The sequence below is a fragment of the Bombus terrestris genome, chromosome 17 (genome assembly GCF_910591885.1).
Source record: "Bombus terrestris chromosome 17, iyBomTerr1.2, whole genome shotgun sequence".
Lineage (NCBI taxonomy): Eukaryota > Metazoa > Arthropoda > Insecta > Hymenoptera > Apidae > Bombus > Bombus terrestris.
The window spans coordinates 7,249,969-7,277,808 of NC_063285.1; the positions used below are offsets into that span (position 1 = coordinate 7,249,969).

A 27,840-nucleotide genomic window follows, 5' to 3' on the forward strand; every position below is an offset into this window, starting at 1 on the left:
TTTCCAATATTATCTTTATTGATACAGAAGTTTTGAAACAAGAACACAACGATATGATAATGACTGAAATAATACAGTAAAAATTAAATATTGCTATGGATCCAATATTGGCTCTTATTTCAGTACATTTGCTGATTATAATTTTTGTCGCTTCTGAATAGCGACCATGAAATTTGCATTTTTAAATTTAGTTACAACCAAATTGTTATATAGCATACTTATTGTACCTTATCAGAACATATTTCGGAATGTCACGTCGCTAAAATAAATAGTTGGAATAATAAAATAGTGAATAAAATGGATAATGGATCCCTGTAGTTGTGAAACCCGTCATTAATATTCCATCATTATCATCGGATCAAAGAATTCGTGACAAGTTTCAGAATTCTTTGGACCTGTACAATAATATACTAACAATGTTAATAAATTAGCACTATTTTACATTTTCGTTACCTTTTTTCTTTAGGGTTCTATAATTTTGAATTCATTCGTTCAGATTGTAACTTTTTTAACTTTTATAAAACACTTTTTAAAATTTCAATTATTTTGTTATCAAATTTGCTAGTATTTTAATAAAATATACCTATTAGTATTGGCGATTTGTACTCTTCAAGTTGTAAAATTTCTAATTGATGATATCATTTCCATTGTGCAAGAAGAGTTACATCGGAATATTCGGATTATTTGCTTTCGAACTAATGTTCATTTTACTGTAAAAAGAGAAGCAACACATTATTTTATTTAATTGATACTGATACTATGATATCAACTGCTCTTCGAGATATATCGGACGAGCGGTGATTGCTGATTCCGATTTTCAAGGTGCCGCAATCGGTCAGCGCCGAGAACGAAGGATAAAATGGGCTCGTGGAGAAATCTCCCATGAATCAAAAAGAAAAAAAGCGAAATTCGATTTAATATTTATTGAACAACTAAAATTAACGATGCTGAAAGACCAGATTTTACGCGGACGATTATAACGACAAAGGCGATTAAAAGAATTCTAACTTTCCTAAAAATTATACTAAAATGTCGTTGTAGTGCGACGCGTAACGCGTTTCGAATAACGGGTTTGATCTTGGCGAATTTACTCTTTGTTCTAAGGGCGGCGACAAGCTAGTACCGAAAAATGCATATTTGTAAGCGCGGTAACATGACCGTTTCAGAAATTGGACGATGTGTTGCAGATGTGGAGTGCGGAAGAGACACATAGGCGCAGAACTGGAGCCATATAAATAATTAACGGATAATATGGAAATTTATGTTATTCGAATCTTAACACAAGATTTACATTACTGTATCTAGAACGCGACTGTATGTAGATTCATCTAATAAGTATAAAGCAATATTAGATTTAGTACTAAAGCGTGTTACGCTTCTTCTAGAAAATCTATTTAAAAATGATGTGTTCGTTTTATTTCATACTATTTAAAATTGAAGTAAATAGTCTGGATGGTGCAAAGGCAATCGAAAAGTTTAGAATCTTGTTGCGACTGTAAAACTATGTCATACAAAAAGTGTAACTCTAAGGAATTGTGTACAAGAAAGAAGAAATGTAGGAAAACAACTTTCCTTTCATTCGTTACACAGAAATAAACCGTATTGATACACACAAATTGCTCGTTCCTTTAATTGAATGGAAAGGCAATACATCTTCCACTTACAGAAACTGTTTTTAATTTCTATAATCATCCTTAAGTTTCGTTGTTCTGTGAATTTTTATACGTCATCAAGAACGGTCTTTCCGAAGTAGGACACAGAAATTTTTTAAATAACGAAGTGAGAGTCCTACTCTTGTTACCAACTGGTTCCAATAAATTGTTCCACAGATTATTCGCATCTTGAGAAACACAAAACATTTCTGATTATCAACGTAACACTCATTAAATAATTGTATAGTTTCATCTGTTATACTCACATACTGCATGTAATTTTTGACTCCAATGAAAGCAATCAGCATTCAAATATGAGAAATCGGTAAATCCATCCTCGGCAAGAGGTAATTTTGCATCTTCCAGAATCGGTAAAATTTCTACGGTAAAGTCATTCCTATGAAATTCTGGATAATTAGCGACTTCTTCGTCAATCTTTTGCCACCTAAAAAAATGAAACAAAATGGTATATTCTTCATATGTATCTTAGAATCGATATTAAATAGTACTTGAAATTTGTTAGGGAAATAATATCGCATAAATGTGTAATAATAAAAATAAGCTGATTCCGGTGCGAAATGTCGCACCGCGCTGAGACAGAAGTAAAATTCCTTGGCTAGTTACCAAGATTTCGCATTTTTTCTGTATCTGTATATTACATTTAGGCTTCGTAATGATACTTCGTGATCATTTGGATTATCCTAGTAACTAAAATTTCATAGTTTTTCATAGTATAATCCACTGCCAAAATTAAGGATTTCCGATATACGACATGGTAATGAAAAGGTATAACATCTTTTCAAGATAATTAGGATAAATGCAGCATTCCTAAGCTGGATATACGCCATATTGATTTAGTAAAGGCTACGGGTGAATTTAAACTGTTTTGCATTGAAGAAGCCTGGTCGATGATTCCTCTATGGAGAAAACGAAGGATGAAAGCAGGGGTATTTACACCATATCGTTAGGACATTTTCACTGAATTGGTCAATAGCCTCTTTGCGTCTCGATAATTTCTGCGTTCACGCGTCGTTCGAGTAAGGGTCTCGTCGATCTTCACGATAAGAGAAACGAAATGTTAGAGCTCCTGCGTAACACCAAGTTTCTGGTTGATCAGTGAGGGGACCGAGTCGTGTTTATTGCTACACGTAAACTCGATCGAGAAACTCACGCGGGCAGTGAGATCACTAGGCGCGTCCTGCGCGTATCTCACTTACTCCCCACCATCAAACTGTTCCGCGCGACTTCCGCGCATGCTCTCGAAATGTCGAGAGTGCTGAGTCTTATGTTAGCCATCGAGGCGACGACATTTAGGTTAACCCCCAACCATACGATCGCGGTGTGTAATCGCCGCATCAAATTCGTATAAACATTGCTTATATGCGCTATTATGTATTAATTACTTATGGTGGCAATGAACTAGAGTAAACATTGATCCTTTCTACTTGAAAATTTAATGGAACGATTTTCGAGTTGCTGTTATGGATTTTAATGAGTAAGCAGATTTAACGTCTAACCTATCGTTTTTCTTACAAGGATGGTTTACGTTTTCGAATGCCATAATCTTCTTCTCTACGACTTGTACGAGGTAAGCTGCGGATCTACATTCGTTCGTGTAAAAAACAAAGCGCAATTCTGTTGTTCTCGATTTTCATCTTATTTTAGCTCTAAGAATCTGTACCGAAACTTACCTGCGGTATCAGACGAGTATCGATACGTTTATGGTGTTTCAAGTACAGTACTTGTTTCCTATCGATTAGAAAAGGATCAATATCGATAACTGATACCTTTGCCTTTGATATTAATGGATAACAGATTGAAATTCGTAGGTTGATGTCGATAGCATTGATACAGTATCGGTAACATTACTACATATGTGTTATAGAAATACGAACTGGTCGTCTGAATACGTATTCATAATATACGTTTATAAATATACTTATCAGTGTTTTTTCATCCAAAGTTGAGCCCGACATTGCCCGAGTCACCAATCAGATCTTAATGTGAATTGAATTCAAAGATGATCAATCTATATCGCTTTCTAACAACTCTTTTCAATAAAGTTATTCGCCAACATTTAACAAAAATGAAATACGCTTAAATATAAAATAAAAGTTAAGGTGATTGGGCACAAAAGCGGTTGCACCTACGATTTTGATGAAATTTAACTATAATGTAAAACCTATCATTCAGAACAACATTATACTATAAACATTATACCATTACTCGACTTTAGTTTCCGAGGTATTTGCAAGAATCTGCTGGTAATACTACATTGGACCTTATCCATACATGCACGTCCATGGCAACGTATGCGTCAGCGTGGTGCGATCGTTTTTATAAACACATCATAGCTGCCGGGAAATGACCTGTATAACGAATGAACTCGTGGAAAAACGAAAAAGTTGGACAAAACACGGGAGTCTGCAATGTTACTCAATGTCGACGACTAATAGCCTTACGCGTTTTGCGGTGCCATTATACTGAGCGGCAGGCGAGAAACTCGGCAAAATTGAGTACCATTGTCGTTGTCACGGGGTCATAAAACAACAATAGGGTATCCAATCCTGACAAACCTCCTGCAGGTCACAGGCGTCGAGACGATGAGTAGCTGGTGTCCCAGACCCAGAAGACTGTAATAGGATAGCCACTTGTGACTGGCTCCCGGCGGCATACCCCTCGAGAAGGCCTAAATCCCAGTATATAAAAAAGCTTCCAAAATCAGCACTTGAATCACTCTGCTGTAAAATTCTGAACCGTACACACTCCGTCATAACAATCTGAGCCGTTACTCTGTTGGATTCAATGAATGCTACTATCACATCTAAAAATCCGAATTTTATTTCCTTACTTGTAAAGCATTCGGACTACGACGTAAGGAAATTACTAGTGATAAGTTAATTTAGTGTGAGGTGGTATGTGTTGTCTGTGATAGTTGTAGTTGCCGGCTGTAGATGTCGCTGCTGGAGTACTGCTAATTATTCTTCTATTTTTGGTGCGTGGAAGAAAAATCGGATCACGGGCGGTAGGAATCGAACCGATCGTTCCTGACCTAGGGTGCTAACAACTGCACTGCCGTGTCCATTTCTAGTTATTGTCCAGTGGCGATATTTGTTGTCGAGTGCCGTCACAGGTGATTTCTTGTATCTCCTGTGTGAGACTCACGCATATATTGCCTCATGAGCCAGATTTAATATAATAGTAGCAACAGCTTTCTATAAATATTTCGGAAACTAAGTGAGTTTACTTACTAAGTGAGTCCCTTATAGGAACAAAGTCGAGTTTCATAACATACTTAAGTTCATTCAAATCGAAAGTGCAGCCGTTTTTGTATATAAAGTATGATATAACAAAATCCTTATAAATTGCATATGTAAGTACAATATATCTAACATGCTTCATAAATTCAATAAATTATACAAACCTCTCTATTATTTTATAATATTCCGGTCTTTGATCTCTAAATTGTAAAGCAAACATACATGAACATCCAATCATGGATGACACATAGCACGGCAATGACTCTCTTCCATGCTGTGCAGTAATCAGTTCCTTTAAGTGAGGTGGTGGTATAAGAGCAACAAAAGTTCTTGGTAAATTGTCTCTTAATATTCTAAGAGTATTAATTAAATCTGTTTTGTGATCATTTAACATAGTCCATGGAGAAGAAGTTGTACACATATTAGCGCAAAAATCATTGCTTCCAATCATCAACGAAATCAACTGGAAAACATAAATATGTAGATACTATTGCGTAAACGATTAAATATTAAATGAAATTATAAATTTTGATTAAAGAAAGAAAGAATTTGTTTCATTTCATACCATCATATAATCTTTTTTAATTGTATTTATAATTTTTAATTATATTTGAAGTGTGTTTTTAGTAAATAAAAGGTAATGAAATTACCACTTAAAAATAGTTCAGCTGAACTGCATAGAAATACTTCTCTAATTATAATGCCAATAATTTCATTACTGTCTTTCTTCCTTAGTAATGAATATATAAAGGCCTTGGGTAATTTCTATTTTAATATTTGAATATAAATGGTAAACGTAATATTGCTAATAATAGTAGATTACATTTAGTAACGCAAGAAATAATGTTGCTGATAATTTAGATTTTATGTTAATTTATAATCTATTAATCCGTTGTTAATTTCAATGATCATATGCATATTAAAACACCACTTGCCATACAGTAAATATGTATTGTATATAATTACTTTGTCTACGAACATACGAACCTTCCAATGTTTGTTGATATCTATCCTCGGGTCTTTTTTTATTTTATTGACCAAATATGTCGCCATGAAAGTTATATCTCTAGACATAGCTCCACCTTCGGCGACGTTTAACTGCGCATTTGGATCAGTACTTATAGAGTCGCCAAGTGAATAACCTACTAATTTAGGATTGAATTCCTGCATATAGGAAAATCGGACTATGAAAGATTTCAGTATTCGCATTTATGGCGATAAAACAATTCGTATGCGTAAACAATGCAAATGTAAGAAATGAACAAACTTTAAGAATATTAGGAAGAGTCAGGTACTGTCGCCAAGTTCCTTGACCGCCGATACTGCCTACTATGCCTCTATTTTCAATGTTCACTTCCAACGTATAAATCGAAGTAACTGCAGCGCCGATTGTCAAGGAATCACCCATTGCAGCAATGACATCTATGTCTCCTGGTCTTAATTGGTGAACCGACTCGGGAACTTTCGAAGACCTGCCGGCTAAACAAATTAAAGACATTAGAATACATATTAACTTCAAAAAATAAGCATCAATTTTAATATTTTTAAATTACAGTAAGGTGAGGAGCTTGTAATGTTACATATCTGTCTTAAAAAATGATATTAAAGGACAAGACATTCTTGTAGCCACTACAAATTGTGAAGAACAGCGTTCTTCACTGTAATTTCCTGCCACAGAAATTTACCAATTGTTCCCGAAGGCAAATTGTACAAATTACAGGAAATAAAAAAAATCTGTGGTTTAAATTGAGTAATGATTTTAAAGAATGAATATTATAATATAATATTTACGGGTGATTTCATAAAGTATTTGACAACAATAACCATAAATTTTGTTAACTACCTGTTACGTTGCAAGGAAAAGAGACGTCTATTGGAACTTCATCTTGAAATTTATTTTTTTTCCGTAATTGAGATATTCGTTCCTCATTTCTTGTACCTACAAAATAGTCCCTTTAAAATATTTTACAAAAATACTTCATCTGTAATATAATGTTGCATGCGATATGTCAAAATTACGATCAAAAAATGCAAAAGGTATGTCAAAATCTCATTGTGTTCGAACCGTTCGCCTATCAGACAAAAATTCAATCCATGCGAATTAGCGTCACCGTCAGGATAATCATTTGTAATATCGTGTAAATTAGAAAGAAAAATGAATGGGTTATGGGTTGGGTTAGAGTAGTAAAATAATGCTATCGTGAAATAATTTTCACATTGTTGCATTATGTCTCACCTGTCTGTTTGTCATGTACATACTTGATAACGACAACGTACCTTCTTACCCTTACAAATACAGATAGCCCGCCGCTACTTAGTCTTACGATAATTTTTGACTTGGCTGTAAGAACCTCGGTACAGTGCTTGAACTAATATTTAGATAGCCGATGCTAGGCGAATCGAAGTAACTGAACGATGAGGTTTCGATGGCAAGACTGTTGCGAGAGATGTGTAAAACAGTTTGACGAAGGATAAATTAATAGGCAGATAAACCGACGGCAGGCGATCCGACATTGCATTGTCAAAGAATAATGAATAGAGAGCAGGGATATTGTTTAAAGGAGCTGGCCACGGTTTGGCAAAGGCAGTGATGTGTAAATGGATTGTCAAAGACTGCACGGCACTTAACTCAGAATTTTGTAGTCGCAAAGTACTAATAAAAATTCATATTTTTCTTTAAACATACAAATAATGATAATACAAATAAGTAGTAATCAAATTCACGATACGTTTACAAAACCGTATGAAAGAAAAATTAAGGGGGTATTCTAGTCTACAAATTTGAAAAAATCGAAAAGTTTTTTTTCATATTTCAATGTTTGGACATTCAGGAATACGCCCTTAAAAGGATTTTTCAAAATTTCAATTATTTTATGAGTTACAGCCATTTTTGTGACGCGGCATCTGCTCCGGTCCAACCGGAACAAGTGAACAATAGATGGTAGACGCTGCCCGGGTACCTACGTATGAATACCCTCATAAAACCTTTATTGTATTGTATCCCTTTTTAATGTATTTTTAATTCAATAATTCAATACGAACGATGTTTGGGTTCTGATACCCAAAATAATAACGAATCGTTAAATTCGTTAATATGGACTTTTGCTCCGAAGCACATCCACGCAGGAACGCAGACAATTCAAATTTCCACTTTCCTCGCAGTACGTACTTTTAATGAAGCTTTTATACCCACATTGAAAATCTTAAGTGTCATGGGAATCACGATTGGAATCACGAGTTTCAGAGGCATCAAAGGAAGCCAGGACTGCTCGTCTCCATAAAAGAACCTCGAAGAATGAGCATTTTGAAGTAGAGGAAGGTTTCATGTATAGAGCAGGTATCGCTGATTAAAAATGTGTAAATATGCTGTACCATTCTATGAGTAAAATTGCCGGAAACTTGTCTCAAAGCCAACCTCTGCCTCAATCTTACTAAAAACAAAGAAAGATATCGAAACAGCCACAGAATACTTAAACACGAGCATAATAAACGCTATCCGCTCCTCAACACCTACTAAGACTACTATGAACAAACACGAATATCCCCATTATATATTAAACAAAATCACAGAAAAACGAAGACCAAGAAGAGTATGGCAAACCCATAGAACACCGGATGACAAATGCAAACTAAACAACGCAACCAGGAAGTTAACCAAAATCATTAAAAAAATACAAAAATGACTGTTTCCAAAAGTACCTCGTCAATTTGTCCCCCTCTGCCGACTCCAACTACTCACTATCGAAGGCTTCCAGGAAACTCAGGCGTCCCCCCCCCCCCCAAATAATCCCGCCAATTCGCTGTCCGCAAGGCGGATGGGCACGAAGCCCTATAGAAAAAGCCAACCTGTTCGCTAACTACCTATCCAACGTCTTTAAACCTCATTCCTCCAATACCGCTCCGGAAATAACAGAATACCTGCATTCTCCCTTCCAAATGTCTCCCCCCATTAAACCTTTCACTTCTCTAGAGGTTACTGAATTAATCCATCGTCTGAACACCAGGAAAGCACCGGGACATGACCAAAGAAGTAATAAAGCAATTAAGGAAATACCCGTAAAAGGGATTGCACTCATTTCTTTAATCTTCAACGCAATTTTTCCCCTTGAATACTATTCCAAAACCTGGAAAACGTCACTGATTACGCTCATCCCAAAACCAGGAAAACCAATACACGAAACTAGCTCCTATCGCCCAATTAGTCCTCTACCCACTGTGTCAAAACTATTCGAAAATTTGCTAATGAATCGACTATTTCCACTCCTAGAGGATCTGAAAACACTGCCAGATCATCAATTCGATTTTCCGAAGCAGCATTCCAGAATAGAGCAAATCCACCGAATAACACACAATATCAGCCAAACCATCGAAAAGAAAAAATACTGCTCAGTGGTATTCCTTCATATTCAACAGGTATTCGACAAAGTATGGCACGAAGGGCTTCTTTACAAACTTAAGAGTCCTACCACACACTTACTACTCCATCCCAAAGTCCTACCTAACCAATAGGCAATTCATGGTTAAATACACAGACGCCATTACCACAACTTTCCCAAATGGGGCATACCCCAAGGCAATGTCCTCGGGCCCCTTCCATTCTCCATCTACACTGCCGACCTACCAATATCAACAGGAATAACCATAGCAACATTTGCCGACGACACAGCGCTATTAGCGTCCCACGCCAACCCGACAACAGCCTCATCCTCTCTCCAGCGAGGTCTCGGCTCAATGGAAAAGTGGTTCCACAAATGGAGCTTCAAAATTAATGAAAAAAAATCCACACATGTAACCTTCACGTTGCGAAAACAAACCTGTCCACAGGTCTCCATTAACAAAATAACAGTTCCTAACAAGGACACAGTCAGATACCTGGCCATGACTCTGGACAGAAGATTAACATGGAAACAACATATCGTAGACAAATCTAAACAGCTCAGGGACAAACTCAAAAAATTTTATTGGCTCATTGGCCGTCGCTCCAACCTAAGCACGCAGAACAAAATTACGCTTTATAACAACGTAATAAAACCTGTCTGGACCTACGGAATCCAACTATGGGGAACAGCAAGTAATTCCAACATTGAAATACTCCAACGCTTCCAATCGAAAACGCTAAGATCCCTATTAAATGCACCCTGGTATGTTACCAACGAAACAATCCACCGCGACCTCAAGATACCTACAGTCAAAGATGAAATACACAAGTCCAGAAGCAGATATAACGCAAGAGTCAACAACCACCACAACCCATTAGTCACTCAACTACTAGACACGACGGACCAGATCCGCAGACTAAAATGAAAGCACTCTCTAGATTAAATCCTTAAATTCTACTAGAACCAACAATATAAAATTATTATAATCCATGTCATTGTATCACGCCAAATTAAGTTACTGAAAATTCTCAACGAGATTTGATTGTAAATATTCTAATAAATAAAAAAAAAATTTTTATGTAATCTTAAAATATTAATAAACTAATGATAAAAAATTGGATAGTCCAAAATTTTTTTGTTTCATTTGTACAGAGCTTCAAAAACAGCCCGAAATTCATGCCTCTAGACTAGAATACCCCCCTCCCCCCTCCCAAAATCATGCCTAACATTAGGATATTAATCCAATCCAATCTATAACCCACTGATTTACCGATTTTTATTTATGTTAAAATCGATTAACGTCGATGAGGTAAATTTGGATTGAGTTTGTGGCTGCACTCGACAACAATGTGTATCGCTGAAGTGAAGTGTCTAATGAACCATCAATATCAAAAAAAGATAAGAATCGAGTGTGATCGACAGTCGAGTTTGAACCAGGAAGTGAAAAAGTCGCGTTGTAACCGCGTAGTGAGATTGACTAGCGAAACCGTGAGCGATACGCAACGCGATCGAAAGAAGACACTTGTTAATAAATATGTTGTTGATCTAAACACCCAGTGACTATTTAACGCACTACATTCAATATCATCAAAAGTTATATAAAGGTACCTCCACCATTTAAGCCAGAATGAGAAGGAATGGAAACTGAATTTAATTGAAATTCCTTCTTAATATCTCGGCATCGAAGACCGAGCGGTGGCTGCATGACTATAGGAGAAAGTTGATCAGGAAGTTGACCTTGACAACGTATTCCAAATTTGTTGAAAGATGTATCCTTTTCAATGTAATAACCGAGGAGCTTTAAACAAACAAACGATGTTCCAACAAAACTGTTACGGAAATAGTATGCAAATGAAATGTTTTTCATAATGCGTGAAAAAAAAAAACAATAGAATAAATACTAGAATTTAAAAGTCATAAAGGTAAATATACAAACATTTTCTGACTCACTGTATAAGGCAGCATAAAGAAAAAATGAAACTTTCTTATTTCTGCTTAGCGACGTATCAATACGTATGTTCACATGCTATGAGCACGTGTTGTCACGATCGCACATAAAAAATTGGATATATGTATTGATTTTTGATTAATACACAAATTATATGTTCGTAATCGCCGAAAATATGGCGACACGTGTGGTTCGCGATAAAAATGATACTAATAAAATTTATATTTATTTAGTCCACGTTAGTTGATCATCATAGATGATGTACTGATCTACAATTCTGTTTCTGTAATATTTCGTTACCAAATTACTACTGATGGCCGGTAAGAACGATACTAACGTACAGGAATAATTAAGGTTTTGTAAGCTACAGAAAAAGTTATGTAACGTGTCTTGTGGAATTCATACATAATGATAAATATGTCTGTCTAGAAAAAGTTATAAATTGTGCAGAAAAACTCATGAAATATTCACATTAAAGTTCTATTATTGTATTATACCGACTTTGGAAAAAAAGGAGGTGCCTTAATTTAAGTAAATAAGTGCAATATAATATAATATAATGAATATGAAAATAAGAAAGAAAGTTTATGAAGGCTGATGTTGATGAAACCGGTAGGAATTATTCTTTCTTCCGTGGTCTGTATCGACAGTAGGCAAGATTTAATGGAAATGTCGCCGCTCCACTTTTTAATAATAAGCTGCTGGATATTTCTTCTCCGTTCCTTAATCACGGTTTTAAATTTAATGATAATTGTTCGTTAGTTTGATTTCTACTGTTATCTAACGAGCAGAGAAACTAGAATTTCATTCAACCGTTTGCCACAAGATTAGATCCAGCAGAATATTTAATTATTTATATAGTTTTCACTCTTTCTGATGTAATGTCTAATTTTACTATGATCTAATATTTTTCTACCGTACATGGTATCATTTGCAAACACATCAATAAATCTTATGAGGTTTAGAAAAATCAACAATATGGCGACAGACAAATGAAACCAAACTATGTTCTTATCGGATGTGTATTACTATAGTAACGTTACTATCGATCAATTATATTAAACATTATATCGCTCTGACGACTTGACAGGCTGTTGCTAATAAATTTCTGTTTTATGGTTGCATAAATAGTTACTATTACTCGATCGTTCGGCAAAAGGGTAAAAGTTGATAAAAACACTAAAAAAAGCACGGACCGTTTTTTTGGCATATATCTTAGGCGATACATTTCTAAGTGAGAAATGTTGTCCATTTTGACGTTATCTCTTGTGATTATTGAGATACGCGATTTTGAAGTACTATAAACATAATTTTCTTAAAAAGAGAAATTTAATCTCGATGACCTTAACCTTGACATGCAGTAGCTCAGGAAAGAATTCGAATTAAAATATACACGTTAAATATAATATCTGAAAATGATATTATAACTACTATAAGATGCAAGTATCAGGATTTTATATCCAAAGCTTCGTTCGAATCTAATACATCTGTAAAAGTTATGAAACGTTCATCGGAATGAATAGGCAGAATGATACATAAACAGTACTGCAACAAAATTCCGCATAAACATTCTTACTGACGCACTTGCCAATTGTTTGAGTGACTTTGGAACCGAGATATTTCGACCCTTTTTATTTCACTCATTCAATTATAATAATTTGCCCTCCTCTACTAATTAGTTTCTTTGGTCTGCCTGTAGAATATTTGTTTGGGACTGTTTCTTCTATTTCTGACTCTGTGATATTATAACGTATCATAATCTTATATTTTAGCGATTTATTGTTATAATTTTCATCTTTATGTCCTTTTTATATCAATTCTCTCTCGAATATCTATGTCTCTGATTATTTGGCACTTATTACCACTGCAGAGATTAATATTATTCACAACGAAGTACAAAACTCACTGCTCAATTTAATTCTACATCAACTGAGTCTGCCAACGTTTTCTTGTCACTTTGTATACGAAAGTATTGTTTAACATCGCTTAACATCTAGACGTTCGATTACTTTTGCGACCTTATTTCTGTACATCCTTACAATGAAAGATTTCAAAACCTCTACAAACGTTATCGGATTCGTTCTAAATTTTATATATACAGATGTATAATCTTGGCACTTGTATCTTATAGTAATAAGAGCATTGTTTTAACTTCTTTAATTGTCTAGAGTTTTAATAGCATGTGAAAACTGTCGTGAGCTACTGTATATTTTCAAGATTTATGCTATAAAGTAAACGCGTTCAGTGGTGAGGTATCAACTCTTCTCCCTGCACCCCGTCATTAACCTAACCAAAACCCAATATCCATTTGAAATCACAATCAAGTTGCTACTTCTTATTCTCTTATAACAAGACTGACCAATATTTTAAGAACCAATGAAAATGGTATACGGACATCTTTTGACTTCACATTTATCTAACAGCTCGTCACTTTTAATACTCTTCAGGACTGCTGTTTAGCTTCGTTACGAATTTTGAAATAAGTACTGTTTACAAAATTCCTCATCTCAAGAACCAAAGGAGGGTGCCACAGAATTCATAGCGTATGTTACTTGAAAATATAATCTCTACGTTATTTATATGTTAAAAAAAAATGATCCGTGCTGTGCAAGTTCTTCTACACTTTTATCGAAAAAAATTTCGTCAACTTATCATTTTATCGCGAACATATATATATTCACAATGAAACATTAGTCTATGAAAAATAAAATTCACAATATTTCAATGTTCCTTCAAAAAGCATCTCTCTAACCAAAAGAAAATGAAATTTCTGCATAAAGACGTATCACGAAATAAAGTAAAACAGACGTACCGTGAGAGTGCGTTAACCAATTACGATATCCACGATAGATGTAATTAAGAATCGATTTATCCAAGGCAGTTTTTTGCGACATGGCCAGCACGCATAATTCTAATGCAATGCACAGATACAGCTTCTTCATGGTAAGTTTTCTTGCACAATCAAATGGTCACTTTTACGTTTTCAGAGTAATATTTTATTTTTATTGATTATAAAGACAAGAAAATATAAATTCTTGTGATGACCGCTAACTGTTACGCGTATTATCGAGGGCCCTTGAAAGCAGCGCATCCGGTCTTAACTGCTGTTATTTAGCGATCATTTGGCACACTGTTCGTACTCGTAAAAGATTTGAAACTGCTGTGATACATGATCATAATAAGAGACAAAATATATACTTTGATTCAGATACTCCCATCTCTATTATCATTCTTTACATATTTATTTGCATTCACTTGGTCAACAAGGTCAAGAAAACTAATGAATACGAACAGGCAACGTTTGCGCAATATGATTTACATATTGTATAATGTATATATACTACTATTTTTTCTAATTGTATTTTAAGCATACCAAAAATATATTATAACAAAAAAAATTTTTGAAGACAAATTCTTCCCAAGAAAAATATTACTTTTTATACCGACTTCAGAAAAAAAAGAAAGCATCTCAATTTGAGATCTTTTTCCCCTTTTTACTTATGTATGTTCGCCGATTTCTTTGAAATGACTTGATTAAACGGAACTTTATTCATCGTATAGGGAATGTTCTCTCGTTGATCTCGTTAGAAAATTTTTTTTCATTTGTGTTTTGTAAATTATTTTTCTTTGCATAAATTAAATTTTTATGTATGTTTGTCGGTTATTAAAGATTAAATTAAGCTATCGGAATGAAATCTTATGCATCTTCCAGGACTACTATTCTTATTGCAAAGTTCATTAACTATTATAATTATAATTTTTTTTACCAATTTCATTTACATGTGTTTAGTAATTGCTCCGCAATTATTAGACAGATATCGAGGTGACACCAAAACAGTAGCCTGACCTATAACGAAATATAATTGTAGTATCGTGGACAGATTGCCTAAGAAACATCACGTGAACAATAAACAATGTTGCGAGAAAGCCTAATTGCCGACAGGTCAAAAAGGTCTGGAAACTTCAACGGGCCGAGCGGGTTCATCAATGTGTCCTTGGTCCTCCAATCGAATAGTTACGTGAAAGAAGGCCATGGCCGCAGACGGTTACGGAACACGTACGTGGTGGGGCTATGAGAAAAGATAAAGGATGCTGAAGAGAGAAGGACGAAAGAACCGGCAGTCGTTAACTGAGGGTCGAAATGTGAGGAGTCGTTAACTAAGAGTCGAGTTGTAAGGAGTCGAGAGTTGAGTTGCCGAGTTGTTATGAGTTGTAAACTATTAGTTGCGAGTTGTAAATTATCCACTTAGTTGCCTTAGTTATAGCACATTACTGTATTTAATTCGCGTTAAATAACCATCATCCCCTGTTTAATCCATTGTAAATAGATTTATCTATAAATAAACTTATCATATAGGATAAAAACCACTGGAAACCCTAATTTCTAGTATTTCTGAATAAATAAATCCGATATAATCATGTCCGTATCAATGCTTACCATTTAGATTTAACATTAACCCTTTGAGTGCTGTGGGCGCATATAGGTGTCTGGCGAAAGCTATCGGTGTGGACTAAGGACATATATATGCGCTTTCTGTAAGTGCCCGGCATGGACTAAGGACGCATGTATGGGTTTTTCAATTTTTCCGAACACCTACGCAGAAGTGATACTATTACGTTTGTGTGAAATAAATGTAAATGCATTCCTTACGGCAGTAAACAAATGCCAATAGTGCCTCGTTATTGTTGAAGTGGTCACCACTTGCAAGAAAACTCTACATCTGGTTTTTTTAGTTTTCTCAAGCACTGAATTTTTCACACACAACTAAATTATTAACTTGTGTTTTTAGTTTTCTAGTTTATTGTTTTCTAGTTTATTACCCAAATTCTAGTTAACTGTAAATTTCAATGTTTATAATAAATAATTAAAAATAACTAAAAAATAACGCTCTTGAATCATTTAATCTCGTGCAAAAGAATTACTATAACTTATTACAATTTGCGCGTTGAATAGTCAATCAACAGAGTTCAGTCTAACGAAAAAGTATTCCGTCCACAGCGATCGTCAGCGCTAGACGCGCACCGTCCTTACGGACGGCATAGGCCGCGAGTATCCAGCACTCAAAGGGTTAATACGTGAATATTTTTCCATGAATATTTTTCCATCGTCACATGGAGTCAAATAACCTTTTTCCTTAATACAATGGTGCTTGTTGAGACGAACTGAACGACTTTGCATATAAGGTCATTTATTGTCGTAAAATGTTGTTAATGCTCTTTTGGTATTTTCTGATAGTACTCATATGAATAGAAAAGAACAGAGACTACATATAGAAGTTTCTAATCTATGAATCCATTGATTCAAAAGTATTGCGCCTTTAAATTTTGGTACTTTTGGCTTACTGCATGGCTTACTTTAACACGATAGCAACTTAAACTGTAAAATGTATTATTTATTTAAACACATATTATGTTCAGAATAGCGGAATATATCTTTGTTGTCAACATATAAATCGATTTGTCAAATAACATTTTGAATAAAAGCTATATACGTGACCCAATGGTGGGCCATTGTTTGAACTTTTCTATTTCCATAAGACAATATCCGATTACGTTCATAGTATCAACAAGGACGAATTGATTCCTGGACTTAAAGCGTGTTTCCCAAACTCAAAATTGTTATATCTTGCCTCCATTTATTGAATTCAAGAAATATTCTACAATTATACTAAAAGGTCCTTTGGATAATTGCACACTCGTGCACTCCTCCCCATTACGGAATGGTGGTTCCCCTGATATATCAAGAAGCCGATGGTCTGCCACGATCGTACGGTGTAACATGATCCAATATCAGATGTCGCTGAGATAGTGTATTTAGATATTAATTTAAAAGTGAATCTTTTTTTCTTAACTTTTTTAAAATTAAACTTTTATCAACGTATTTTTCAGATCTTTCCGATTAAAATAAGTAAGCAAATATGCTCCAAATTATATCGTGTTTGGTACCATTTTAGTTACAAAAATCTAAGAAACATGTTGGTAAAAGTTTCATTGATCACAAATCAAAAATAAGAAAATTAGAGTCTTGAGTTAAAGAGCTCGGCTTATCGCGGGACTTTAACATTGGATTAATAAGTAAGTGATTGCGGATTTTGTCATTATACACATTATACACGGCCGACATACCAACATCTACCAATAGCAAAATACTGACATTCGCGGACGACACAGCTGTACTAATTAGGCACATTAATCCAGAAACAGCAGTCACATTACTACAAGAGCACGTTGTGCTCACATCACAAAAATTTGAGGTGTTGTTGGATGCAAGTGCCCAAGAAATACTCTCGAAGTTCAACAATAAAGTTTATTTAACAATTAACAATCAACAATCAATAATCACGCTTCTCGAATGCGTTTGTGTCATGACCGACATACTTCAAATCCGATGGACCGATGATGGAGATTAAGCGGAGATAAAGAGATAGGCGGCCTTGGCGACAATGTATATCGCCGAAGTGCCTAATGAGTCATCGATATCCCAACGGTCCTTCCACCGAATATTCTAGAAGCGTGGCAACGGTTACGTACGCCTACAGAGTAGTGGGGATATTGAGGGATGACAAACAAAGAAGAAACAGATCCCACCGAAAGTCAAATTGTAAGAGCTTCAGTCTTGGAAAGTCACGGCTGGAGCTCAGAACCAAATCGCAGTCAGTGTAAACTCAGAGTGCAAGAAATGAATTCTCTTGTTTTTTTGTTACCTTTTATTTTTCTTTTCGTTCGAGCTACCCCTTTTTTTATTTTACGTGACATTTGCTTCGCTGTTACACTAGATCCTTCGCACTTCGCTGTTCGAAATGGAATGAATCTTTTGTTCAAAACCGGACGAATTCTTTTCTTTGTTGCCCCTCGATATCCCCACTACGCACGCGTTTATTAGATGTCCACGACGGTTGCCGCGTATGCATTCTTCCGAATATTCGGCGAAAAATCCGTAGAGGTATCAATGGTACATTAGGCATGCCGGCCTTACGCTTTGAAGGTACAGTGCTTTGTGTCGCGAAGCCGTCGGAAAGTTCCGTGGTCGAGTGCCGCCACAGTCATTTAGCAATTAAGTTAGAAAAATTTAGCAATGTCCAGCTGGACAAATTGTAAAGTACAAATTAAATAATAAAAAAGGAAAATATTCTAGCGGTGGTTCCTCGCTGGTTCCGTCAGAGTTGGATGGTTCAAGGTCATAGTAACAGCTCGCCGCATTGTCAAGACAATCAACGGCGATCGGTAATTATTTTTCGTTTCGCAGCCACCGTTGGCATTCAGTTTAGTTTCAGCCGCTAAATTTTCCAAAATCTAGATTCTTCAATGAGATGAAGAGCAGGCAGCATTATAAATTAATCAGCCGCTGTCGCCTCGCGCAGTTACAATCGCGAGGTCGCTGTGTACTTGCAAACCTACCATTAAGTACTATCTTTAGTGCGATGACGTAAATCTATACTAGTCTAAAAACTTTTTAATTGTATGCGCTCGGCTTTTAATTAGCATAGATTATTTTTAAATGGACTGTGCTCCCACATGCTGGACCGCGCGCATGTTTTACCAAGTGTAATAGCGATTATCTGCTTTGTGTTTCTTTTCATCGGTTGTTATCTGTTCTTCTTTATGTCCATTTTCTTGTAATATCTGTTTCTTTATTTCTAATTCCTGTGAACTCTGTGTAGGGCATTAATCTTGAGTGATGATTACTTCGAAAATTCTGCTATTGCGATTAAATTCTAACTTTGGTAGGTAAATGGATTAAAGATAGTTATGCGTAAAAGAGGCTAAGCGTTCGGCATCGATCAAATTTAAATATATTATGAGAATCATTTTTTTTATGCATACGTCGCTCGACCTTTGTTTCCGAGATATAAGAAACGAAGAAAAACAGAGACTGAATATCGAAGCATTCAGTAGATATTAATTAAATTCCCGTGATAACCTGAGATTTTTAACCCTTTCGCTATGGCAGTACGCGGCTACGCTGTACGGGCCAACGCGCTGCTGAAATAGCGATAGTGAACGGAGCACTGCGACGGAAAGCATGTGTAACGTAAATCACGTCAGAGACCAGGACACACACACACCGCGGGCAGAATGGTGTCATGATCGGCATACTTCGAACCCGATGGACCGATGATGGAGACAAAGATGTGGCGGCCTTGGCGACAATGTATATCGCCGAAGTGCCTAAAGAGTCATCTATGTCCTAACGGTCCTTCTACCGAATGTTCTAGAAGCGTAGCAACGGTCACGTACGCCTACAGGGTAGTGGGGATAATGGGGGATGACAAACAAAGAAGGAACAAATGCCACCGAAAGTAAAAATATTGTAAGAGCCTCAGTCTCGAACGGTCACGCCTAGAGCTCAGAAGTGTCTTATAAGTGTATAAACGAGGAAAAAATAAAGTTTTTTTCTTTCTTTTAAATTTCTTTTTATTTTACGCGACACATGCATATGTCGTCGCGCGGACGTCGTCTATAGGTTACACTCGTCCACACAGGTCGTCACGCGGATGTCGCCTATAGACGACGCTCGTAGCGAAAGGATTAATTAAGAGATCAAACTTTCTTATTTTTGATTCGTGATCGTTGAAACTTTTACCAATATGCTCCTTATATTTTTATGATTAAAATGACACCAAATACGATATAATTTGAAGCATATTAGCTTACATAATAAATGATAATTAATACATATCATATAATACATATCAATAAGTAACTATAATTCAAATTATATCATGTTTGGTCTCACATTAATCAGAAACGTCACACAAATAAGTTAGTAAGAGTCTCATTTTTAATAAGTCAAAAATAAAAAAGTTTTGTTTTTGAATTAGTATTTCGGTACATTGTGACATCTGGTATTAACATCAATATCTGACATTGGAGTATGTTGCACTACTCGATCGCGGTGGGACGTCGAGTTTCCTCGTTCGTCATAGAGCTAGCCCCTTCTCTCGGAATGCAGATAATGACACAGCAATTACCAAATGTTTCCTGTACTTGCAATAAATTACTGCTACTAATACTATATTGAATCCTGCCTCTACTTGCACGTTCATGGCAATGTTTGCGTCGGCAGAGTGCAATCGCTTATCTATTGTTTCTATAAACATATCGCGATCGCCAGAAAACTATCTGTATAACAAGTGAATTCGTCGACAAGGTACTTCAAAAAGATAGACTAGATATACTTTTTAAAGGGCAATGATTGTAGTTAGGAATAAGAAGTTATCAAATGTGAATTGGTTCAAAAGTCGTGGAAAAATACTTTGTTTGAATACGCAAAGCTCATGTCATGTAGGAGACACAAGAAATCGCGAAATTAACAGATCACCGGTGATCTCCTCGCGTCGTAGTTTGAACGTTTCACGAGTAAGGTAAAAAATTTGAACTTCAGATATGGGAGTAAAATTTATTGTACGAATCCAACAGAGTGACGGTTCAGAGTGTCATAACAAAGAAAGTGCTGAGTGCTGATTTGGGAGGGTTCTTATACTAAGGCTTGGTCCTCCTGGAGGGGTTATCGTCGGGTGTATTACCAGACGCGACTATTCTGTTACTATCTGGTTATTGTTTCGATGGGTGTGGCATGCAGGATGTTTTGTCTACCCTGTTACTGTTTTTGAGCGTGTGACACTCACAGAGATTGACGCCCGCTATTTCAATCTACATAAGCCCAAACCTTGTTACAAGAAAATGAAAATATTTATTATCTGTATTGGATATGGATTACTTTTTTCAATTCGACTGTCTTAGTGGACAAAATGATATTAATGTCAAGTGATAGCCAACTTCCTCACGACAGCCGGATTCATCAGTATTTTTCATTTTTCTTTTGTGTACCATTTAATAGCGTCTGTCAACACATGTCAGATCTATGCGTCTAAAAGATCCTTTTTTCATTTTTGAAGTAGTTTCAAGTTAGTAAAAGAAAGAAATAAATATTGAAATGTTTGTGCGCTGTAGAAGTTGTTTACAGGCTGCTGCAATGTGTTTTTAAAAGCAATAGTTAAGTAGACTGCAGTAGTAGAATGCAAACACGTACGTTGCCATGGGCAAGCTATGGGCAACGTGTGGGCAAGGTTCAATGTGATAGTAGCAACAATCTTTTGCAAATATCTCGGAAACTAAGACCGAGCGACGGTTATGTGTATAGGAAAAAGTTTAGAATGTTGAATTTTACAACAAATTTAGATTTCACTACAATCTGATGTACAACCTCGTTTATAAATAATTACAGAATATCATTGTATCCTGAAAATTTTTCTAATTAATTTGTGTAAGCAATACCATACCTCATTCTTCATTTTATATTTCATTATTTATCATATGTTATTATTTACTATAATTCAACAATATCAAAAATATATTCCCAGCCGGGGAACCATTTCCATACGTTACTTTACTACATATCGCATAATAATTGTGGTATAAATTATCGGTACTTGTACCAACTTATACTTACAGGTATAGGATAAATTATTCCGTTCTAGACTCAATTATGTTTTCGTCTTCCTTATTAACATGATAAATGTTATTAATGAAAGAACGTAATCTAGATATTTATATCATTAATTTGTACATACACATATCATGTAGCTAACGTTAGATTACATTTATATTTATACATGTATTATTTTCTATATTTTATCAATTACATTGCAATTTACATTTATGTTATAGAAGTATAGTAGTATTCATTGTAGAAATCTAAGAACTAAGTAAGTTTGTGTTACAATAGAATTAAATTCTAATTTTATTAAATGACACATACATTTAAGGAGATATTGTATCTCGCAACCGTGCAAACGTCACACAAGGCAGAAACATTTTTTAATTTATTTGGATAAGCAAGCAAGCCATATCATGATGGAAGGAAAAGAAACTGTTTTCTTTATATCGCATATTACGTTATACGTTTCACCGTGGTTCTGTAGAAGGATAAAAAATTCCTTCGTAGTCGTGTCGGTTGATCCAAGTGTGCGCCATGTAAACACTATGTTCAATATAGAGAATGGGACGTTTAAGTGGGAACCCTGTTATACTGCGTCATTTTTTATTTTATGGAAAAATGTTCCCGACAAAGTTAATACATACAGATATACATATTTACATAATTATTCTGTGTGAAACAAAATTATATTATTTATATAAATAGTTAGATGTACCATGTGTAATGTTAGTAAGTTTGTCATTGAGTGTTTTCCTCTTTTCCTAAAAATAGGGAAATCGTTTTGAGATGGATACAAGCCTAGAATAAAAAAATTAACTTTCAAAATGGTATTCACGGCCATAATATATGAGTGTTCGTTTGTTCTATGTATAAATATTTGTAATGATTCAATTAATTACATTTCTGTAGCTCGTATAGGCTCCATACATTCTCCATGCTTAAAATACAAAGAAAAATCAGCTTATTTAGGAAATTGTCAATTATTGATATTAATATATGCTACTAGTACTGCATTCATTCTATCTAAAATTTCTTTTTTCATCAGTAAAAACAGTCCCAATACAATTACAACTAATGTAATTAACACATCGATAAAAAGTGATGCAGATACATCTTCTGAGCAATCTACCCGAGAGTCACAAAGATTTATTCTAATCAATTTTGTGTAATGTATAGCAAAGTATCTACTTTAAATAAATAAAGATATTTATTTTAAAGAAACTAGGGTGCTATAAAATTTGATACTTTCACAACATTTTCATACTATTATAACCTATTAATATACAGAAAAAATAAAAAGTTTTCTCAATAATTTGTATTTTTTTCAAATGCCAAACGAAAGATACTAACAATTTAAACGAGTAATAGAAGAAAAAGAGTAAAGAAGACAAAATGCTGAAGAAAAATTAAATCGATTAGAAAGAGGAACATTTCAAATTACAAAACATAATCAAAGAAAATGTACATAATATTTTGAAAAGGACATTAATTCAAAAGCAAATAGATGTTCTAATAAATGATAAAAAAAGAAGTCAAGTGGAGTGTGGTAAGTATGTGTACTGTCATAATATTAAGCACCGCGAGTCCAGAAGCCTACCACGTTTTGAAAAAGAATCATTATCCATTTCCAGCTTCATCTACGCTTAGAAAATGTGCTATTCAGGTGATATTTCACCAAGGTATTCTACCCACACTTTTATTTCTCGTGAAACGGAAAACATGAGTTATTTCAAACAACTGTACATTTCTCAGAGGATGGAAATAGACAAAAAGAATGAACAAGTTTGAAAAACTGCGAGACTTGTTATTCTCAGAGGTCTGTTAGATAATTGAAATCTAATTATTTTCTATCATTACGACAAATCTCTCATCAAGGATAAAGTAAATGACGTGATATTCCAATCGTACGAGACATTGCTACATTGCTGTTGCATTTACCTGCGACTTAGACCAACTAATAATTAAGTTTCAAATGAACTGAATGTTGGAACACAGAAATCCCAAAATCTTATTTCACATATCCATCTCGTGAAAATTACATAGTTTCTGCTTCTCAACGATGGGCTTCAGTTTTTGGATTATCCTTTTTTTTTACATGAAAAATACATTACAAAGAACTGTACTGAAGAAGCTCTCGCTATGAATCGCAATAGAGATTTGAAAGTTACTTTTGAAATTATTCAATAGCTGTTAGCCCCTGACTCAAATAGACAAAAACTATCTACAGCTGCTAATTTTTTTCCAAAACGATTGCTGGAGATGCACTGTGATGTGGCAAACAAGTTTTTTTGATACAAGATGGTTACAATGGTTACATCAGACGTTACGTTCTTTTTTAATCGTTGACAATAAAAAATCAGTCGAAATATCCCTGTGAGGGGGCAACTCTCCTTACAGGTACGAAAGTAGGTTAGCCTGAGCAACAGAGAGCAGAGGCAATTCCAAATCGAACGATACATTAATAGCTTATGTACAAGTCGTAGGGAAGAAGATTATGGGATTCGCAGACGTAAACCATCCTGCGAGACGTTGTCCAAGAAAAATCATAGGTTAAACATCAAACCTGCAGAACTCATTAAAATCCATAACAGCATGTCATAAACTGCTCCAGGGTGTTTTCGAACAGAGAGGATTTCCTCTGAATCTTCACCTTCATAAATAATTAATAAACAAATGTGCATGTAAATAATCTTTTTGCAAGTACACATACCGGAAGAAAATCACACACGCACCCAGATAAATCGTAACAGAAATAACAATGTGCACAGAAAAATCACGTACGCATTATACATTTATGAGCTGTTAATAAATGTGGCAACACGCTGTCTTGTATGAATCACACACGATTTCTATACAAATTACCAATCACTATATATTACAATATTTACATACATGGGCATTAAATAAAAGATAAAGAAACATAAAAAAGCTACAAAAAAATTAATTAAGTTTACTCTCGAAGATATAATTAAAATATCATTTTATGTACTAATGTGTAATAATATAAATTAATGTACAGCCGAATGATAAATATTTATCCCATTGAATAGCTCTTTTAAGTTTTTGCTAAAATTAGGAAATGCTACTATCCTTCCAAGGCAGGGAGGATACATCTTTCTTATTAGATTATAAATAAATCACGTTTTGTTATGTAAAATTAGACGATATAAATAGACCAAGCAACGACAAAAAAGCAAAAGAATTGAATGCAATTCTTGTATTATCTATTACTATCTTAGTATTGACTAAGCTCAATATCCGGATGTAGTTCTTAAACGCGTAAAAAGTGTAATGGTTTGAATCTTTTCTCAATTTGTAATTAGTTAATAAGATACAGTTACTTGCTTGGAAGTTTATTTCGTTAAAGTTTGAGGTGATATTGGGTATAGTACGTTAAATAATCACTCGGTATTTAGGTCAACAATATATTTACTTCTTTTGACCGCGTCGCGTATCGCTCTCGGTTTCGCTAGTCAATCTCACTGCCCGGTTACAACACTCGACTTTGTCGCTTCCTGGCTCGACTGTCGATCAGATCCGATTCCTTTCTTTTTCTCGCCCCTCAATATCCCCACTATTCACACGTTTGTTTGGCGTCCGCGACCGTTGCCACACACGCCTTCTTCTCGAACATTCGGCGGAAGGACCGTTGGGATATTGATGGCTCATTAGACACTTCGCTTCAGCGATATACATTGTTGTCGAGTGCAGCCACAAATTTGTATTCATTTGTAAATTATTCGTTGGTTATCAAGTTTGTTTAATGTAAATTTACAAACATGAGCAGGTGTTTCATTATTTCACGGCAGTGTTCGACAAAAGTTTATTTACATACGAAATAATAAATAAATATATAATTTCACTTATAATAAGAATAAAATTTTGTGTTTAAATAAAAGTCATTTAAACGATAATAAAAATAAATTATTTCTTATTCTTCCTTATTTGCAAATTTGTTATTATTTGGGTTAAATTGGCAGACAAATAATAAATGCTTTCCCATTTTGTCTTTTCCGTTTTATTTTATACAATGAAAATGTTGCAAAATCTCTGTTGTTGACTTTCAATTAATATATCGCAGTTCATTGTTACTTTTAATGTTACTTTTAAAATTATTCAACTTTCAAATAAATTGTTCGAAGGCCTATACTTGCCAAAGAAAATATTCGCTTTGCTGGAGGCAACGACTGGTAAAGCTGTGTTATATTTTTATGTTGACTTGGGAAAGCATTTCAATTTTCATGTATTTTCCCTTTTTTTAAATGTATGTTCGCCGATTTCTTTGAATCGACTTGACCGATCGAGACTTTTTGCATCGTGCGAAGAATATTCTCTCGTTGGTTCTGTTAGAAAATTTTTTTGCAATTGTTTTTTGTAAATTATTTTTTTTACAAAAATTCAATTTTTCGTATGTTTATTTGTTATTAAGGATTGCACTGAATAATTGATTGATTGCAATAGAAATAAAATCTTTTGTACATTCTCCGAAGCGGTGCAAAATTAAAAATGCTACAAATATATTGCCTATTTCCATTTCTAATTGCATAATATCAATAACTGTAACAATTGTAGCGTGAGTTAACGACAATCTTGCTGCTATCGCCGGCCACTTAATATCATTTTGTATATTATGGCTTGCAGCCGAAATGAAAAATTAATTCAAGCGCAATACAGACGCACAATTACAATTATAATTTACTACAGTGGTGGAAATATTCTTTTCTGAATATCTTGTGTGATATAATATAATCAATCTATATTTTCTGAGCCAGAAAATTAATTTCGGATACGAAAGACCACACCCATTTAATAGTTTTTTTTATTACTAGATTTCAGGGCCAGTGTTAGGCAACACAGAGATTGTACAGGTTCTACGGGAGGATGTATCCGAGGTCACTCGTTTGGGGCGTCGATAACCTTGTCCTCCTTGGCCAGTTCCATCAGCTTCTCCAGAGAAAACTGGCGCGCTCTGCCTCCTTGTACTTCACCGTTTGCTAACATCCTGAAAAGAAAATAATGTTTCACTAAGAACTGATGGAAATGGAGATCACGACCCATCGGTTAAGAATTCCGATTTTAGAAATTACAATTAAAAGAGGTCCAGTTATTTGCTTACGTACCGTCTGGTATTTTCGCCAACTGGTCAATCCGATATTTTGAACACCGTCGAATTAGCATAAGGTCATAGTCGATCAGAGAAAACGTCATCAGGATCTCATCTCATGCAAAATGTGGTCTACCCACTCGGCCAGTGCCTCCAGGTTCGCCAGTTTTACGATCTGGTCCAGCAATTTCTCCACTTTACACTCCAAAGATACGATAGTCCTTGATTGCTTCATTTTCGTGCCTCGTGTTTGCCATTTGAACGGTGGTTTCGTGTCCTATAAAATTCCAATCTTTCTTGGAATAAATTGAGTATGTATACATATATAAATATGCTTACTTACTCAATGGCACGCCACCTGCCTTCTTAATTCATCGTGATGAATTACATCGTGTTCCAAGGTACATCTAGTAGAAAGTTTAGAATTTTCTTCGCCCATTCACGCGGATGTATCAGCGGTTACCTGTCTCAGCCAATTTCTTTACACTAGTGTAGGAAAATGGTATAGTGCTACAGTGATAACGATATGATTGTTACAATATCGTTCGAAGCTCCGTCAATCTATGTTTACGCAATCACTATTCGTCACTATTCGTCACTAATCACTATTAATCACTATTCGTCACTAACTTCGTTACAACGGTTTTTTTAAATACGCTGAAAACACACACCCAATCTCTCCCAGACAATCCGTCCACGATACTACATTACATTCCTACACTAGTTACGTATTGTGGGTATCGCGTGGTTCCATTTGATCGACGAGTGTCAATATGAGGATAGATGGAATTTTGTTATAGCTATCTGAAAGAAAGATCGTCGTCTACGTGGTTATAGCCAGGCAAAATACTCCTAATCTAACTATTAGGTTGTCCGAAAAGTTTCTTTCGTTTCATAATAGATGAAGAACAATTTCTGTTTCATATGATTTTATTGAATTAGGTATGATTCCTTTCGTTATATTTCTATTGTTATGTTCGTGCATAATTCAATAAACTAATATAAAACAAAAAACATTGTGCATCTATTATTTCCTTATACAACGAAAGAAACTTT

The 27,840-nt window shown here is 35.0% G+C and overlaps 1 protein-coding gene across 2 annotated transcripts; it reads right to left on the bottom strand.

The window, feature by feature from the left end:
• LOC100648853 (phospholipase B1, membrane-associated) lies at positions 1–27,755 on the bottom strand. Of its 2 annotated transcripts, XM_048413808.1 has the most exons (10): positions 27,128–27,755; positions 26,801–27,076; positions 25,114–26,682; positions 6,756–6,851; positions 6,180–6,391; positions 5,900–6,076; positions 5,077–5,375; positions 1,919–2,097; positions 1,665–1,840; positions 1–710 (listed from the first exon to the last, which is right to left on the bottom strand). In XM_048413808.1, exons 5-9 carry the CDS (start codon positions 6,318–6,320, stop codon positions 1,695–1,697), a joined length of 942 nt encoding a protein of 313 aa, XP_048269765.1. In that variant the 5' UTR covers positions 6,321–6,391; positions 6,756–6,851; positions 25,114–26,682; positions 26,801–27,076; positions 27,128–27,755; the 3' UTR covers positions 1–710; positions 1,665–1,694. The 2 variants fall into 2 exon arrangements, with proteins under 2 accessions (XP_048269765.1, XP_048269766.1); XM_048413809.1 differs by lacking the exons at positions 6,756–6,851; positions 25,114–26,682; positions 26,801–27,076; positions 27,128–27,755 and having other exon boundaries at positions 5,900–6,096; positions 6,180–6,318.
• Between the last annotated feature and the right edge of the window lie 85 nt (positions 27,756–27,840).

Excerpts from the sequence above, each read along its gene's own strand:
- LOC100648853 (XM_048413808.1), bottom strand. The coding sequence starts at position 6,320 with ATGGGTGATTCCTTGACAATCGGCGCTGCAGTTACTTCGATTTATACG. Across the intron at positions 5,376-5,899 it reads ATATCAACAAACATTGGAAG|TTGATTTCGTTGATGATTGG; the intron begins GTTCGTATGTTC and ends TATGTTTTCCAG. Across the intron at positions 2,098-5,076 it reads TATTATAAAATAATAGAGAG|GTGGCAAAAGATTGACGAAG; the intron begins GTTTGTATAATT and ends TCATTTTTTTAG.